The 14553-nt window shown below is 50.7% G+C and overlaps 1 protein-coding gene and 1 long non-coding RNA gene across 10 annotated transcripts in view; one reads left to right on the forward strand and one right to left on the reverse strand.

Moving 5' to 3' along the window:
* Positions 1 to 14032, forward strand: part of MTMR14 (myotubularin related protein 14) — a 45105-nt gene extending 31073 nt beyond the window's left edge. For 3 of the 7 annotated variants that reach the window (XM_026501311.4, XM_026501312.4, XM_057311915.1), the window contains 6 exons: positions 1229 to 1299; positions 2049 to 2107; positions 2281 to 2419; positions 3152 to 3328; positions 10384 to 10539; positions 13432 to 14032. In XM_026501311.4, the coding sequence (XP_026357096.1) occupies positions 1229 to 1299; positions 2049 to 2107; positions 2281 to 2419; positions 3152 to 3328; positions 10384 to 10539; positions 13432 to 13615 (786 nt within the window). In that variant the 3' untranslated portion in view covers positions 13616 to 14032. The remainder of the gene's footprint in view (positions 1 to 1228; positions 1300 to 2048; positions 2108 to 2280; positions 2420 to 3151; positions 3329 to 10383; positions 10540 to 13431) is intronic. The other 4 variants (XM_048226722.2, XM_026501313.4, XM_048226723.2 and 1 more) reach the window with 3 other exon arrangements.
* Positions 6497 to 14553, reverse strand: part of LOC113257145 (uncharacterized) — a 28337-nt gene continuing 20280 nt past the window's right edge. For all 3 annotated transcript variants that reach the window (XR_003316852.4, XR_008959124.1, XR_008959125.1), the window contains exons 2-3: positions 12605 to 12837; positions 6497 to 7952 (exon numbers count right to left, since the gene is read on the reverse strand). This is a non-coding gene — a long non-coding RNA (uncharacterized LOC113257145). The remainder of the gene's footprint in view (positions 7953 to 12604; positions 12838 to 14553) is intronic.

The following is a 14553-nucleotide window of genomic DNA, read 5'->3' on the forward strand; positions in this document are numbered from 1 at the left end:
GAGGCAGTGGCTTTGGCATGGAAATGAGCACTTAAAGCCCCTTTGCAGCCTCTCATTTTGAGACTGGTGCTCCAGAACATTCTGCCCTCCGTGCCATCTCCCCCACCCTCAGAGCAAGCTGGATTCTGCCTGGCTTGGACAGAGGATGAGGCCGAGTCCAGTGGGGTCTGGATTCAGACCCTGGCCATCTCTCAGCATAAACAAGAGGGTCTCCTCAGCTGGAAGCATTGGTTTTCAGGATGTGGGCTTTTCTCTTACCCCCACCAGACACTCTAGACGCTGATGCTTTCAAACAAACAAAACAGAGGCCTGTTCAATGGCACTCTGTCCTCCCCAGCCCTTGAGGTTCACAGCACACTAGCATATTAAAGACTAAAGAGTCTGTGGTGAAGACACCTATTTAATTTTACGAAACCCAACATTTTCATATTGACCTAACCTAGGGCACCCTCCCTCCCCTTTGGGGGGGCTGTTTGAGGAAATCATAGGGGGCTCTGGGATACCGTGTGGGTGTTTATCCAAGTGAGGGTTTGATGGACCACACCTTTCAGAATCACTGGGGAGTTTGTTTAAAAACTGCAGAGACTGCCTTGTAGTGCACTTCGTGGGGGCCCATTTGACTAGGGCACTGGCTGGAAGGGAAGAGAGAGGCGGTGGGAATGCAGCTAGAGGTCAGAAGCCGCCTCCTGCTTCTACCCACCTCAGACTCTGAGCCAGACCCTGGCTGCCCCTCACCCCTGGTTCTTCTGAACTGTTTCTGGGTGTTCCTTCTACAAAATTTGATCTCTTTCCCTTCCATTATGTTCCTGCAGTGTCCATTAATCTCCTAACCCCCAAATAATCTCTCTCCCTGCTTCCCGGGTAGCCTCTCTCCTTAGGGTTCTTAGGAGAGGCTGAGGGGAAAAGCTGCCATTCTCTTTATCCTTTTTAGTGGCTTGAGAACATGCATGTTGAATTGAAAGATGGTTTGAAAACTCACTGGCTTACCCTTGTCCATTCCCTTCCTTCCTTGCCCTAGCCCAGGCACATTACCCTGCCTGCCAAACCCTCTCCTACCCATTTATATCATTTCTAGAGGAGAATATCCAGCAGGGTCCTTGAGGCAGGGCTGTTGTCCATTAGGGGCTGACCAGGTGGCTGGCTGCCCTCTCCTGAGAGCTCAGCCACCTAAATTCCTCTCCTTGGAGAAAGCTGTCTTCTCATGTGTGCTGCTTTTTGGTTTCTTCAGATTTTCTTCTTCTGCTTCAATTTTTTGAAGCATATCATCTCTGAGGAGTTCTCTGCTCTGAAGACACAGAGGTGAGGAGAGACTGTTCTCTCACACTGGGCAGGGCACTCTGGGAAGGACCACTCTGGGAAAGTAGGCAGAGTCTCACTCACCATCTGATTCCCTGCCGGGCTTCCCTGCATGCTTGGCAAGTTGGCTTCTCGTCCCTGCCTTCCCTCTGAGGCCCGGGTAGAGGTTCCTGGTGAGAGCCAGTGGGGAAAGAGGCTCTCCTGCCTGTGAGGCAGGTCTGGGATCAACCTGCAGTCATAGTAACAGAAAGGCTTTGGGATGAAGGAATGGTCTCTGGTGACTTGCTGCAGGGGAAAGCCAGCCTAGGGACAGGAGGACTCCCAGCACCCCATACTCTGGCTGAGACAGCAGATTCTTTTGCCTGCCCTTCCCTGGGCTACCACAGAGGTGTGCCTGCATCTCTGTGCAGACCACCATGGAACAGAGTCTGCCTCCGGCCTGGGAAACACAGGAGTCTTGCCTCGCAACCTCTCAGAGTTGGGGTCTTTGAGTTCACTTGCCTTCCAAATCCAAGCTCCTAGGTGTATTGGGCCAGACTGAACTCTAAGGGGCCAAGGTGAAAGGGAGGAGTCAGGCTTTGCTGGCCTTTCAGAAGTGGCCTGACATTTTGCAGCACTCTAGGTGGGATCTGTCTCACTGACTTGCCAGTGAGTTGGAGCTTCTTTCCCAGGCAAGCAGCATGCTGGGCATGGAGATGACAAAGAAGACCCCAGCCCAGCATGTAATTCACTATTCTGGTTTCTGTTTACAGGAGGAAGAGTTTGCCAGCCCGGGATGCAGGCTTCACTCTGGAAGATATCTGTATGCTGAGTGAGTTACAGGCCCCAGCAGATTTCCCTTGCTCTGTGCATCTTTCTGAGTATAGATCACGCAGGAACTGTTTGTTCTAGGAACTTCTCTTTCCAGCTGTATGGTGTGGAATAGCTAGGGGACCAGTAGTGTGAAAAGATAATGTGCTGACCGATGACACTTGCTTCTTTCAGGACGAAAGGACCGCGGCAGCACCACCAGCCTTGGCAGTGACTTCTCTCTGGTTATGGAGAGCTCCCCAGGAGCCACCGGGAGTTTCACCTATGAGGCCGTGGAGCTGCTCCCTGCAGGAGCACAGACTCAGGCAGCTTGGTGAGGGACCAGGCTGGAACTAAGCTTGCTCACAGCTGTGGCCCAGGGCCACCAGCTCCAGGGAGCCCCAAGAACAAAGGGGGCCCCCGACAGTAGGGCTGAGAGTACAGCTCCATGCCCTGCTGTCTCTCCTAGCCCTCAGAGGCCAGCCATCTGGTTGGTGAGAGGCACTGTCCGCGGTGGCCCAGGAACATAAAGGGCTGGGGCTCCCTGTGGGACGAAGAAAGAAGCTGCAGGGCTGGGCAGACAGAGTGGGGTGAGGGGAGGCTAGTGTTAAAGAGACTCCCTGGGTGAGTTCCCTTATATCATTTGCCTGGGAGGTGGGGGGCCAGTTAGAAAAAAAAAGAAAACAATAAGTGAGTTCAAAATGATGATTGTGAATTGGGAATTTGTTTGAGGCCGAACTCCTCTGAGAATCTGACGACTCTGTCTCTAGACAGATGACTCAAACTTCTGTATTATGTTTGGACGGAGGGGCGGTTACTGAGCTGTAAAGAATCTAGCGTGTGCTCTGAGGCCAGTAGGCCGGCACCATTTGGATGTCACATTCTCTCTATGAAGAGCCAATCCTTGCCGCTCATGGCCGAGCCTGAGTGAGTGCTCATGTATACCCATTCCTATGTGGCAGTTTCCCAGTGGAAGTAAGGACTGGGCCCTGACATTTGGTAAAAGTGGGCAGAGGGTTTGCCCGGGGTGGCCTCTTGGCCAACAGCCCTATTCTTTCTACTGCAGGAGGAAGAGCCACTCATCCTCTCCACAGAGCGTGCTCTGGAACCGGCCACAGCCCTCGGAGGACCGCCTGCCTTCCCACCAGGGGCTGGGGGAAGCCAAGTCTTCCAGCTCCTCATCCTCGAACCATTCTGACTTTTTCAGGATGGGTAGCAGTCCCCTGGAGGTCCCCAAACCCAGGTGAGGAGCTCCAAAGCCCCTAATGGTAGAAGTGGTTAGATCTTCCCTTTTAATAAGCCTAGAGAGTGGGGTTCCAGCCCCTGAGCTGGTGTCTAAGGTGGTGTCTTGGGACAGAGTTCCTTGGCAAGCAGTCTGGTGGGCAGTATACCCAGGAGGCAGAGGGGTTTGACAAGCTTGCAGGCCTACCCCTGTTTGGAGGATGGGTTAATGTTTGGGTAAGAGCTGGACTGTAGAATGATTTGAGACTCCTTCCCAGAGCCCTAGCAGATGGGGCATCTAGAAGGTGTACTGATTGCGGCGTGATGGGCAGAGGGTCAGGGCTGCCTCTCCCTATGGCCTTTGGTGGGTCTCAGACTTCATGGCCCTCACATTCTGCTTAACAAGATGGACCCAGATCCTCAAAGTCCTTGGTTCTTACATTCCATGTCTGAATTAGAGGGGCAGTGAGGAGAACAGACAGGGAGTTAGGCTAAATATGTTTGGCTCAGCCAGAGAAGTGCTCAGCCAGATGGACAGGTATGGCCAGAGTGTGTTGCAGGAATAGTGTTCCCTAGAAGAGAGTAAAGCTGAACACCGGGCAGGGGCTTAGGATTGAGGGATCGTCTGGCACTTGGGGAAAGGATTTACCGGCTGACCCCGTATCATTATTTCCATTTCATACCCACAGGGAAAGAATCCTGTGAATTGCTTTGTTTTCTAAAGTCTTGAGAATGTCTGGCCCTTCTGGAGAGAACAAAGCAGTGTGTGACTTACGAGGTCCTTGATAAATTCCAAGGAGAAAGGGGCATTTAGCATAAAGAGTATGAACCTTGGAGTCTATCCCAGACTTGAACCCAGCTCTGAAATGTACTGCTCCAAAAGTTTCAGGTCTTTTCCTTGTATCAGGCCTTTTAACAGGAAACTGAGCCCCAGAGTCACAGGCATATTACAAGGAAAGACCTGAAACTTCTGGAACCCTCCTCCTATCCCCCTCTGGCTTTTCTCCATGGGCAAAAGCAGGCAATGGAGGAAGAGCACCTTCCCCATTCCGGCAAAGCAGATCAGCTCTAGGCCAGTAGGAGCTCCACAGAGTGCATGGACCAGAGGAATCCTGTGTGCTCACCTCTGAAGGTGAGCCCTTCAACCTGGAGCACTAATGTGTCTGCCAGCGGTGTAGCTGAGTCTACTAAACAAAGAACGTGACTCCTCTGACCTCACAGGAGGGTTGGTTAAGATAGCTGAGGAGAGATGGTGCCAGGCCGACAAGTCCACATGCCTGTGCTTGTTCCTGTCCTCTGTGTGTGCCTACTGCCACGCCACCCTTGTCTGCACACCCGGCTTTCCTCAGGGCTGCCCTGGGGCTGCGGTGGCATGGCCTAACCCTCGCAGTTCTGGGCTGGAACTCTTGTTCAATGTCCCCACCTCCTTTCCTGCCTGTGCAACATTGCTGGACAGCTGGGAAAGAGACCAGAAGAGTCCTCCTATCCTCTCAGGTCCTGCTCCAGCCTTAACTGTCCCAACTGCTAGGAGCCCCCCCCCCCCCCCCACCGCTGAGGCAGCACTCCCATCACCTCTTCACATACCCCAGCTTTTTATTATTCCCTTCCTCCTTCCAAGAGATCCTACTTCCTAATCTTGTGACCATTTCCTTCAGTCTCACCAGTGGTTCTCTGCCTGCACTGGGTGGCTCAGACTCTTAGGGCTGGCCCAGGAGAGCTACAAAGGCCCCTCCCTAAGGAAACAGAGGAGAGTTGGGGGTGTCCTCTGGCCTTTCAGCCCTGTGTGCTTGGCCTGGTCGAGGCTGGGATAGCTGGGTCAAAGTGGGGCGCAAGGCCTTGAGAGGCTTGGGCTGGGCTGCTTTGAAGTGTTTGGCTCTGCCAGTCTATTCTGGGAATGCCCGCTTGGAGCCCGCCTGGTCTGGCCAGGCAACAAGGTTCTGGACTGGCTGCCTGTTTGCCAGAGCTTTTGAAAGACTAGATTATTCAGATTTGGAGCGTTCTAATTATGTATTTCCATTAACATTAAAATTAATTTAGTCTCTTTTATCTTAAAGTGCCTGAGGGATCCTGTCATTAGCTTCCCTGCCTCTCCTAGGTAACAACAGCAAATCAGCTTTTTAATGCAGTAGGGGGAACTGTATGGAAAGAAACCCTTTAGTAAAGCTATCTGTGACAGCTGAAATTCCCCTCATTATGTGAATTCTCTGGGTTTTGAATGCTCCAAATTCTATAAGTGTATCTCTCCTAAAGCAGGACTTCCCTATGAAAGGAGTCAGTAAAGCTTTGTTCAAAGTTAAGTAGGTATTGGGCTGGGGAAAAAGTTTTGTGGGCTGCTAATTCTTATCCAGTCCCAACCCCATACTCCTCTCTGAGAAGACTGGTGGCTTTTTGCTTTATTAGCTGCCACTGCAACAGCTTCTGATCGAGCTGCATTTCTGGACCATTGTTAAATCTCTAATCAGCTGCAGGGCTGGGGACTGAGAAGAGGCAGGGCCGGTGCTCTGAGCTCACATGCCTCCCAAGGTCCTGGTTAGTAAGAGGCTCATCCCCCCATGGCCTTGGTCTCTGCTCCAGAGTCAGACATCTTTAGGGGTGGGAGGTTGCAAGCACAGCACTGTCCATGCCTGAGGAGGAATGGTGCCACCACTGAGCCCAGCTTGAAGCTAAGCTTCCTGAAGAGCAGATTAACTTGGCTAAGGGACACCTAGCAGCCTGGTTGAATAGCTAAGCAGAAACATAGGAACCAACTTCTGTTGCCCAGCTAGCTTCTCTTTCCCCATCTTCCACTACATATCACCTGCTCATTATAATCCGTGAGCTCTGTCCTGGGTGACATTATAATCAGTGAGCTGTGTTTAATGAGGCAGAGAAACTAGACTGCTTTCTGCAACACACAGGGTTCCTGTCCCATGTTTGACATTGTCTTTCATGGGATCATAGCTTCAAACCATGGATGAGTGGTAAGAAGCCTAAAGGCATTGCCAGCTTAAGACTCAGAAAAGGACACTTAGAGTCCTAAAACATTTCTTGAGCTGCTTTGGGAATACAGAAGTTCCCTCCCTCTTTCCTTCTCTCTCTCCCCTTCTTCTTTCTCTCCCTCCCTCCTTCTCTCTCTCTCTCTCTCTCTCACACACACACCCACACACACACCCACACCAGTGTTCAAAGGTTTAAAGTCCAGGCTGGGAAAACTGATTATTTTTTCCTTTATTTTTTTTTTCCAAATGTGGTGGGAAATCCTGTAGTAGCCATCTCTGAAGTCAGTTGCTCCGTGAGTTCAGGAACTTGTTGAATTGAAGGAATCTTCCCTAAAGCCCCATTCCTGGAAGCATTCACTTAGAGGCTATGGGACCATCATCTAAAGGCTTGGGGTTGGCAGGTATAAGTGTAGATTAGAGGCGACATCCAGGCCCCCTCAAAGTTTGGGATTTTAGCCCTTGGCTCAAACATTCATTCCTTGCATGATTCAGACATGTCACCTGATGACTTTGAGTTTCTGTTTTCTCATCTGTGTAATCAGAGGTTTAAACAGGCAACTCCCAGGTTCTTCCTAGTTGTGTACCTCTAAGCCTTCTATGTCAGCTCAGGTGCTTCCAGATGCAATTAACAACCCAATCTCAACAGGTTTAAGCATTAAAGAAAAACTGTTGGTTCTTATGGAAAAGTCCAGTGGAAAATATGACCTTCAGGTGTACTCTGATCAAGGCTCCAACTCCATTTTCCTGTGGTTCTTTCCTCTTGCCACCTTCTCCATGCTAGCTCTGTCCTCTAGCCAGCTTCCCTAATGGTGAACAGCCACTTCTGGAACACCCTGCTTCCTTTCTCACATCCAGGAATCACATGAGGACCTCCTTTCCAACCATGAATCATAAGCTCTGTGCTTTATGCCAGTTGAAAATTATGTGCCCATCCCTGAACCAATCCCTGAAACCCCTGCCGCCCCTTAGCAGAAAGGAAGATCAGTATACTATTGGGCTAGTTTGGGCTGAGTTTCAGTCCCAGCTTTGCCACTCCTAGCTACGTGTGACTTGGAAAAATCACTTCCCTCCTGAGCTCAGTTTTTTCATTCCACCTTTAAAGATCAAGTGATGATCCTGGCTTCCATAAGTTTGGGTTTAAATGAGATAATAGAACTAAGTATCTGGCACATAGGAAATACTCATTCTGTCCACAAATGCTCAGTAAACTGTACTTGTGGTGAAGGACCTGTCCTTATTCACATATCTGAGGGCATATGGGCCATGTCAGGGCGCTAGGCACCCAGGTAAAAGGCCAGGCCAGGCACCGCAGGGCAGACCTGTTTATTCGTGCCTCAGCTGTGTGGGTTGGGCCAGCTCTGCTTGTGTGGGTATTCTTGTACCTCTTTCCAAAAAGGACTATCTAAAAGATAACCTGCCTGAGTCCTGCCCACACTGGGTGTCTGACAGGAGGTGGGGGGAAAGTGGGAGTTGCTGCTCTTTTGGTGCTATAAAGAGGGGCCTAGGCTATATCCAGATAAGGGAGTGAAATGTTGCCAAAAGTCCAGTCTGTTGGGCAGAGGTGTGAGTCCTCCGAGACCTGGGGATATGGACAGATGACCTTGGAAGCATCATCGGCTCCACAGTTCTCCAGTTTGAGGGTAGCTTGGCCCCATGTTCCCTCTGGCCCTGTAGGTAGATTGGAGGAGTTAGAACTTGGACCTTTCTTTTTCTTTTTCCCTTTCTTTCTTTCTTTGCAGCTTTGTTTGTGCTTTGTGCTTGAGTAAAGATGTAGGGCGGTAGAGTGTAGGGTCTTAATAAAGCTGATAAGTTACCTGTGTACTAGGATTATCTTTAAAGTTTTTCTTCTTTCATTAGGCAGGTGCAGGTACTTCTTGTAACTGTTTGCTTTCATCTTTAGGTGTCCCCTCCAGCCAGCTAATCCAGACTGGCACTTAGGAGCACCTCTCTGCTTAGCATAGTCCCTTGCCCTCAAACCCAGGAGCTGAACAATTGCTTTGCAACCCTTTCTTTGACAAAAGCCTCAAATTGGAAGATTTGTCTGCGGCGGGTTGCTGTCTGAGGTGGCTTTATGTCCCCTGGGATCACACACCCTGTTGCTATCTGTACTGCCTACTTCATTCCACAGCTATCCCCTGGCTCCCCCACATGTGTTTCTTGCCTGGTGGTGCTAACTGCTGGATGCTAGGGAAGTGACTAGCCTAACAGGACCAGGAATCCTCGCATTCCAGCTTTCTGTCATTTTTCCATTGGTAGTTTGAGTCTCTAATAGCCTGTGGGGGGGTGTGGAGAACATAAGAAACGTCCGTCTTCCCAGCCCCAGGAGTGCCCCATCCCACTGCATCTCTTCCATTCCTTCAACACTTTGGTGTTTAGCGGTTGTTTTCCTACAGACTGCGAAAACTGGAAGAGAAAATCTGCCCTTCAGGTTTGAACAGTAGATGAGATTTGTGGAGCCAGGCTGACCTCAGTTGAGTTATGCTGACTGAAGGCCCAACCTGGAGGAAGCACAGGGAAACTACCAGACCGTGGCATGTGATTTGCACTCTCCTGGGCAGCTGTCTCTTTGATTTACAAACTGCTTGAGTCCTGCCAGGTTTAGAAACAAGGAAACCCTGCTTTGTGGGGCATGAGGGGCTTCCACCAGGTAGCAGCCATGTCCTGTTCTCATCCCTAATGCTGCTGTCACACATCTGCCGGAGTTTAGCAGGAATGATTAATGTGGAGTCTCTGTGTTGCTGGGGGTTCCTATTCATGGCAGCTTTAACGTAGAAAACCATCTGTTTTCCCTGGTCTCAAGGTGGTTCTGTTGTAGGACAAATCTGTAATCAAACTTGGCTTTAAAAATCTCTTCTTGCACTCACTAGCTATGGGACCTTTACTTGTCTGGACTGCCATTTCTCTCTCTATGATAAGGATGGGTAAAGATTACCAGAGATGTGGTACCTGGCCAGAGCATCCCTCCGGTGGCAGCTGCTTGAGGATGAGGCTGGGATGGCCACTCATGAGGGCTGTTGCCTCAAACTTGGAGACATTGATGCCAGCTAACTGGGTGGGCCAAGGTCAATGAATGTCTTTCTCTGTTTCCCACCCATACGCACAATTCATGCTTCTCTGTTCCTGGGTCCCTACAGAAACACTTTCTGCTATTCTTGAATTAAAGAATAAAGGGTCAAACATCAAAGATGATGTACATCTGGGGATGGAGACCTGGGGTAGCTGATGAAAGGGCTTGTTTGATGTCTTGCTATCTCCTCCCTTCCTCCTCCACCCCTAGTGACTGGGCTACTGCCCTGAGACAGTAGAGAGAGGTTAGCTGTCAGCGAGAAGGTGGTGGCCACAGTAGATTCCCATACAACTTTCTTCTCCCTGCACTGCCCAAACCTCCATCTGAAAAAGCATGATGAAGCTGTCAAGTTGCCTGCCTTATTCATCCCTTCCCTTAGGGCATAACCAGTGAGTTTACTGGGCTGATGCTTGTGAATACAAACTATGGCTCCTGGAAGGTGCTGCAGAGAAAGTGAGTGGGGGGGGGGGTGCCTCAGGGCTCCCATCACCTCACTCTTCAATCTAGGTCACCACCTTCCACCGTCCCCAAGAAGCTTATTCTCCCATCGCTCTGATAAGACTTCAGTGGCCCCTGGGTTCTGCCTTACCTGCCCTGCCAATCTGCATGCCGGGCGAGTGTGAGGTGATCCTGCCTCCCTGGTTTCCGGGGCACCCAGCCTTGCTCCCCTCCCTTTGGTGCTGTTGAGATTGTACTTGCTATATCAGTCACCAGGGCAGGCATGCCCTGACCCGAGGCTTCGGTTCCTGGCTCACCTCTTCTCATTCTGCTTTGCTCTTGTTCTTTTGCTTCTGTAAGTCTTTGCACAAAGCATTATCCTCACACCTGAGCCTGCCTTATGGTCTATACTCCTCTTTCTCTGTTTTTGTATTTTTGAAGAAAGTGGTTGACTTGACAGAAGCTCCACCAACAGAACCTCGCGGCTATGGCCCAGGACCACCATAGCCTCACCCCTGCCCCTCCAAAGGGCCTCCCCTGTCAGGCATATGACTGACTGTGCATCATCTCCCCTCTCTCTCCTCTCTGCCCCAGATCAGTGGACCATCCCCTGCCCGGATCCTCTCTCTCCACAGACTTTGGCAGCTGGCAGATGGTAACAGGCTGTGGCAGTATTCAGGAACGGGCTGTCCTGCACACAGACTGCTCTCTCCCTTTCAGCTTCCCGGATGAGCTCCCTAACAGTTGTCTGTAAGTGTCTTGCTTGAGAAGGCAGGATGCTCCCCTGCCCATATCAGAAGCTGGTGAGCAATCAAGAGTGTTGGTTAAGGAGTGAGGCAGCAGCTGGCCTGGGATCCCTGCCTCTCCCTAGTGTCTCAGCTAAGTATATCTCACTGCTCCTGGACCCCTGAGATATGGAAGAGGCTTTATGGGCTGCTATGAAGTGTGTTGCAGTGTGTGTTCACTCTCCTGAGCCTCCAAAACTCATCCGCAGGTGCCTCGGGGCACATTCTGAGGGAAAGCTGTCTGGACTGTAACTATAGAAGGTTCTATTTCTGTCCGAGGCTTTGCCTGACATGAGAACCCTTTGAAATCAGAACAGTGGGGTAGTGAAGGTAGGTGTGTGGTGGAGACCACAGCCAGAATGGAGCTAGGTCAACTCAAGGGATGTGTTCCTCCCAGCAGAACCAAGGGTTCCTTGCCATCGCTTTCCTCCTTTTGTCTTCTGCTTTTGCCTCTAGTCAGGAAAGAAAATTGGATGGGGACATCAAATCCCAAGCATGTAAAATCCTCTCTCTTTAAGGCTCCAGTACTGGGCTTCCAACTTGCGTAGTGTGTCTGCTTGAGTGGCTCCCTTTGTGGCAGCCCCTGCCCCCCTGCCTGCTTTACTGCTTCATGGATATCAGGCAGGGTAGAGCCTCTAGTGGCCTGGCGAGCAGGGCCTGCTCCTCCCCCACGATGGGTCGAATGAACTTCAGGTGCTGGGGATTCATTATCACCACCAGAATCTGGCTCATACCCACCAGAGCTGACAGATCAGAGGCAAGTTGCCCTGGGGAGTTAAGAAGGATTCCTGTTGAGGGCAGACAGAGGCCGGACCTTGGGATTCCAGGATGGAATAGGTCCAAGAGCCATCTCTGGAGGAAGTAGGCATCTCTGCCCCTGCTTGATAGCACCCCTCACTTAACTGGCATTAACCACTGAAACGGGCAGCTCTCTGAGCTCCTAGCCAACCCTCAGGGTCTGGGTGGTTCCCAGAAGAAAGCTAGGTGCTATGTGATCTCATGGCCTCTAAAATTGTAGTGTAGTGATGGGGTCAGGGTTGATTCCTGCTGAGGTCATACAGTATGTGGATTTAGTGCTTGGGCTTTGTTATCAGAGAAATTTAGTCAAACCCCTGGCTGCTCTGCCTTACCAGCTATGTCTTGGGTGTCAGGCTAGCTTTGAGCCTGCTAGCTCATCTCTTGAGAGGGAATGGCACTAGAGTATCTCTGCCTGCCTACCCCTTACCTGCTGTGTGTCCTCAAGTAGATCCCCTATCCTCTCTGGGCTCCAGTTTTCTTACCTCTAAATAGGTTGATCCCTCCCTCGTCTGCCTCCCAGAAATAAGGGGCAGTGAGAACACACACGTATGGACCTTTGGATATTCACTGTGAATACAAACTACTAATCTGAATTTCTTATTATATGCTCTAAGGAAAAGCTGAAGAAGAACACATGCCCTCCAGCCTATGTGAAACCTAATTAGAGAGTAAAGAAGATCTAGGGTCACATGTCTCCCCCAAATGCCAAGAGAGACTTTTGAGTTCTTCATGGTATTGCAGGAATCCAGGATCAGCTCCATTTTCCTAGTGCTGCTGCAGGAGCTACTTGACTTGCCCTCACTCTAGAACCTGCTGCTTCTCTCTCTCCCACACTTAGTCACCCACTCATACATACCACTCCCACCAGTCTACTTTCCTTCAGTCTGTTCTAATACCTACCCCAGGACTGTTATTTACCCTCATATCTCCATCTGTTTCCCCCAGGCCCTGGGGTACAGGTCTATTTGGGCTTAGGAACTGGAGACATTGCTGCTACTTCTGACAAATTCCCAGGAGGGATTACACAGGGATTGGTTTCTTGGGGGAAAATTTGGTGTAGGTTAGTGGTCAGGGCTAGTCTTGATTTTTAGGTAGATGGGAACATGAGGGCTCGTGTCATATAGGTCTGTGACCTCTGGAGAAAGCCCTCCAGGGGACAGTTAGGGTGAACACCATGTGAGTTCCTGACCTTCCCTCTGATTCCATGTCCCTCTCACCCCTAGATTGCATACCTTCTAGTCCATAGGTTGGGTGTGGCTGGTACCTCAGGTCTCTTCTCCTCTTCTGTTAAAGACCTTTCAAAGTGTCAAACAGCCTCATGGAATTCATTCTTTGATAAGCCTGAGTTTTCATGCACTTGCTCCCCTTCAGGGTGGGGGGTGTTTTTTTTTACTTGTTCCCCTTCTTGACTTGTATTTCCAGGCCAAGGAGAGAAGAGGGGCTTCCCATCTTCTGTGATCAGTGTCTGTAGAGGCCAAGGAAGGAAAAGCAAATAGAATCAGAACAGGAATCCTACTAGAAAAGCCAGCACCCTGCTAGCTGTTTCCTAGGGACCACAGTGACTAAAGATGTAGGTGGAGCCTGAGGGGTTTCTGGTTGAGGACCCTGGACTCTCCAGGACACTGCCAAGAACTTTCTCCCAGAATTCTCCAGGTCCTGGCCTCAAGAAGGCTGAGGCCTTTGGTCAGCCAAGGCTTGATACCTCATCTTGCAGTCTCTCCTTAAGTCTCAGATTTGTGCCTCACATTATTCTCACTGAGGAATGGAAGCTAACAGTGGACAAACAACCTCCTGCTCACCTTCCCCCTCCTCCCCATGCACCATTAAAATGTGCTGTTTCTAGGTAGGAACAGTACCCTGAGAGCTGAGAGGAGTGGTTTTTGAGGGGAACAAGGCCAAATGTTTGGGCCCTGAACTATAGGGTTAGGATGGCCACAGGACGTGTGCTGGCCTGTGCTAGCAAAGGCAGAATGATAGGTAGTATGGTGTGAGGATGAGGATGTTGGATCCTGCCCCAGGGTAATGCATTCATTCTCCCTCCTTCCCTCCCTCCCCATAGGCTTGCAGCCCTGAGTGAGCGGGAGACTCGGCTGCAGGAAGTACGCTCAGCTTTCTTGGCCGCATACAGCAGCACAGTGGGGCTTCGAGCAGCAGCCCCCAGTCCCTCTGGTGCCATTGGAGGCCTGCTGGAGCAGTTTGTCCGTGGCGTTGGACTCCGGGGCACCAGCAGCAGCACCTTATGAAGTAGCCAGCCCACAACAATTTCCTGTTCCTCTCACCTGAGCCCTGAGCAGAATCAAAGCCATGCCCAGACAAGGGGTGCTTCAAGATAAGAGGGAAATCTTCTCACTCCTCCTTCTCCATCATGCACATGGCAGCCCCAAAGTTGAGCAGGTCTAAGGACAGGGTTCTCCAACCCCCAGCTTCCTGACTGGTGACCACCACCCCTCTTGTCACTGCCTTTCACCCACTCTAGTCTTTGTTGGGATTCCCATCAGCTCGCAGAACTGTGTGGGGTTTCCCTGGAGCCTTGTGGAGGCTGAGACTTCACGAAAGACTCCCCTCTTTCCATTCTTGTTTCCTGGAGAGGAGGGATCACCTGCACTGAGAATGAGGCAGTTTGACACAGATCACAAAATAAAATGTTTTTGAACAACTGCTCTCTGGCATCCTCATTTGGTTGCTGTCTTTGTGGAGTTATTTGGAAGGTTCTTACTGTTCTTTCTTGTGCTGGAAAGTGTTGGGGTGGGGGTCAGATAAAGCAGAAAGACAACTGAAGACTGGGTTGTGCCTCTTAACTCCTGAGCCATTGACAGTCTCAGTAAGATGGGGGCATGTAGTCACAGGGTGTTAAGGTGGGAGCAGTGGTCCTCAGGCGTCAATGGGCCCTAGTCACCTAGGAACCTCTTTATTCACACGGATTCCCAGGGCTGCCTGAAATATAGACTTGGGGTTGCTGAGATCTTCATTTAGCTAGGAATGGGCGGAGGTGGGGGTGGGGGATCCTTCATTTTTAACAAGTTCTGCAGGCAACACAGTCTTGATACAGGTGACTTGCAGCCCCTACCTTATGAAGCCCTGACTGGTGGAGGGTCTGGCTTCTGGGGCTTTGGAGGCAGTAATTGGTGTGGGGAGAATGGACCTGGCTGACTACCACCCTCATCTGCAGTGTGACCTAGAT

This window comes from Ursus arctos, unplaced genomic scaffold (assembly GCF_023065955.2).
Source record: "Ursus arctos isolate Adak ecotype North America unplaced genomic scaffold, UrsArc2.0 scaffold_14, whole genome shotgun sequence".
NCBI lineage: Eukaryota > Metazoa > Chordata > Mammalia > Carnivora > Ursidae > Ursus > Ursus arctos.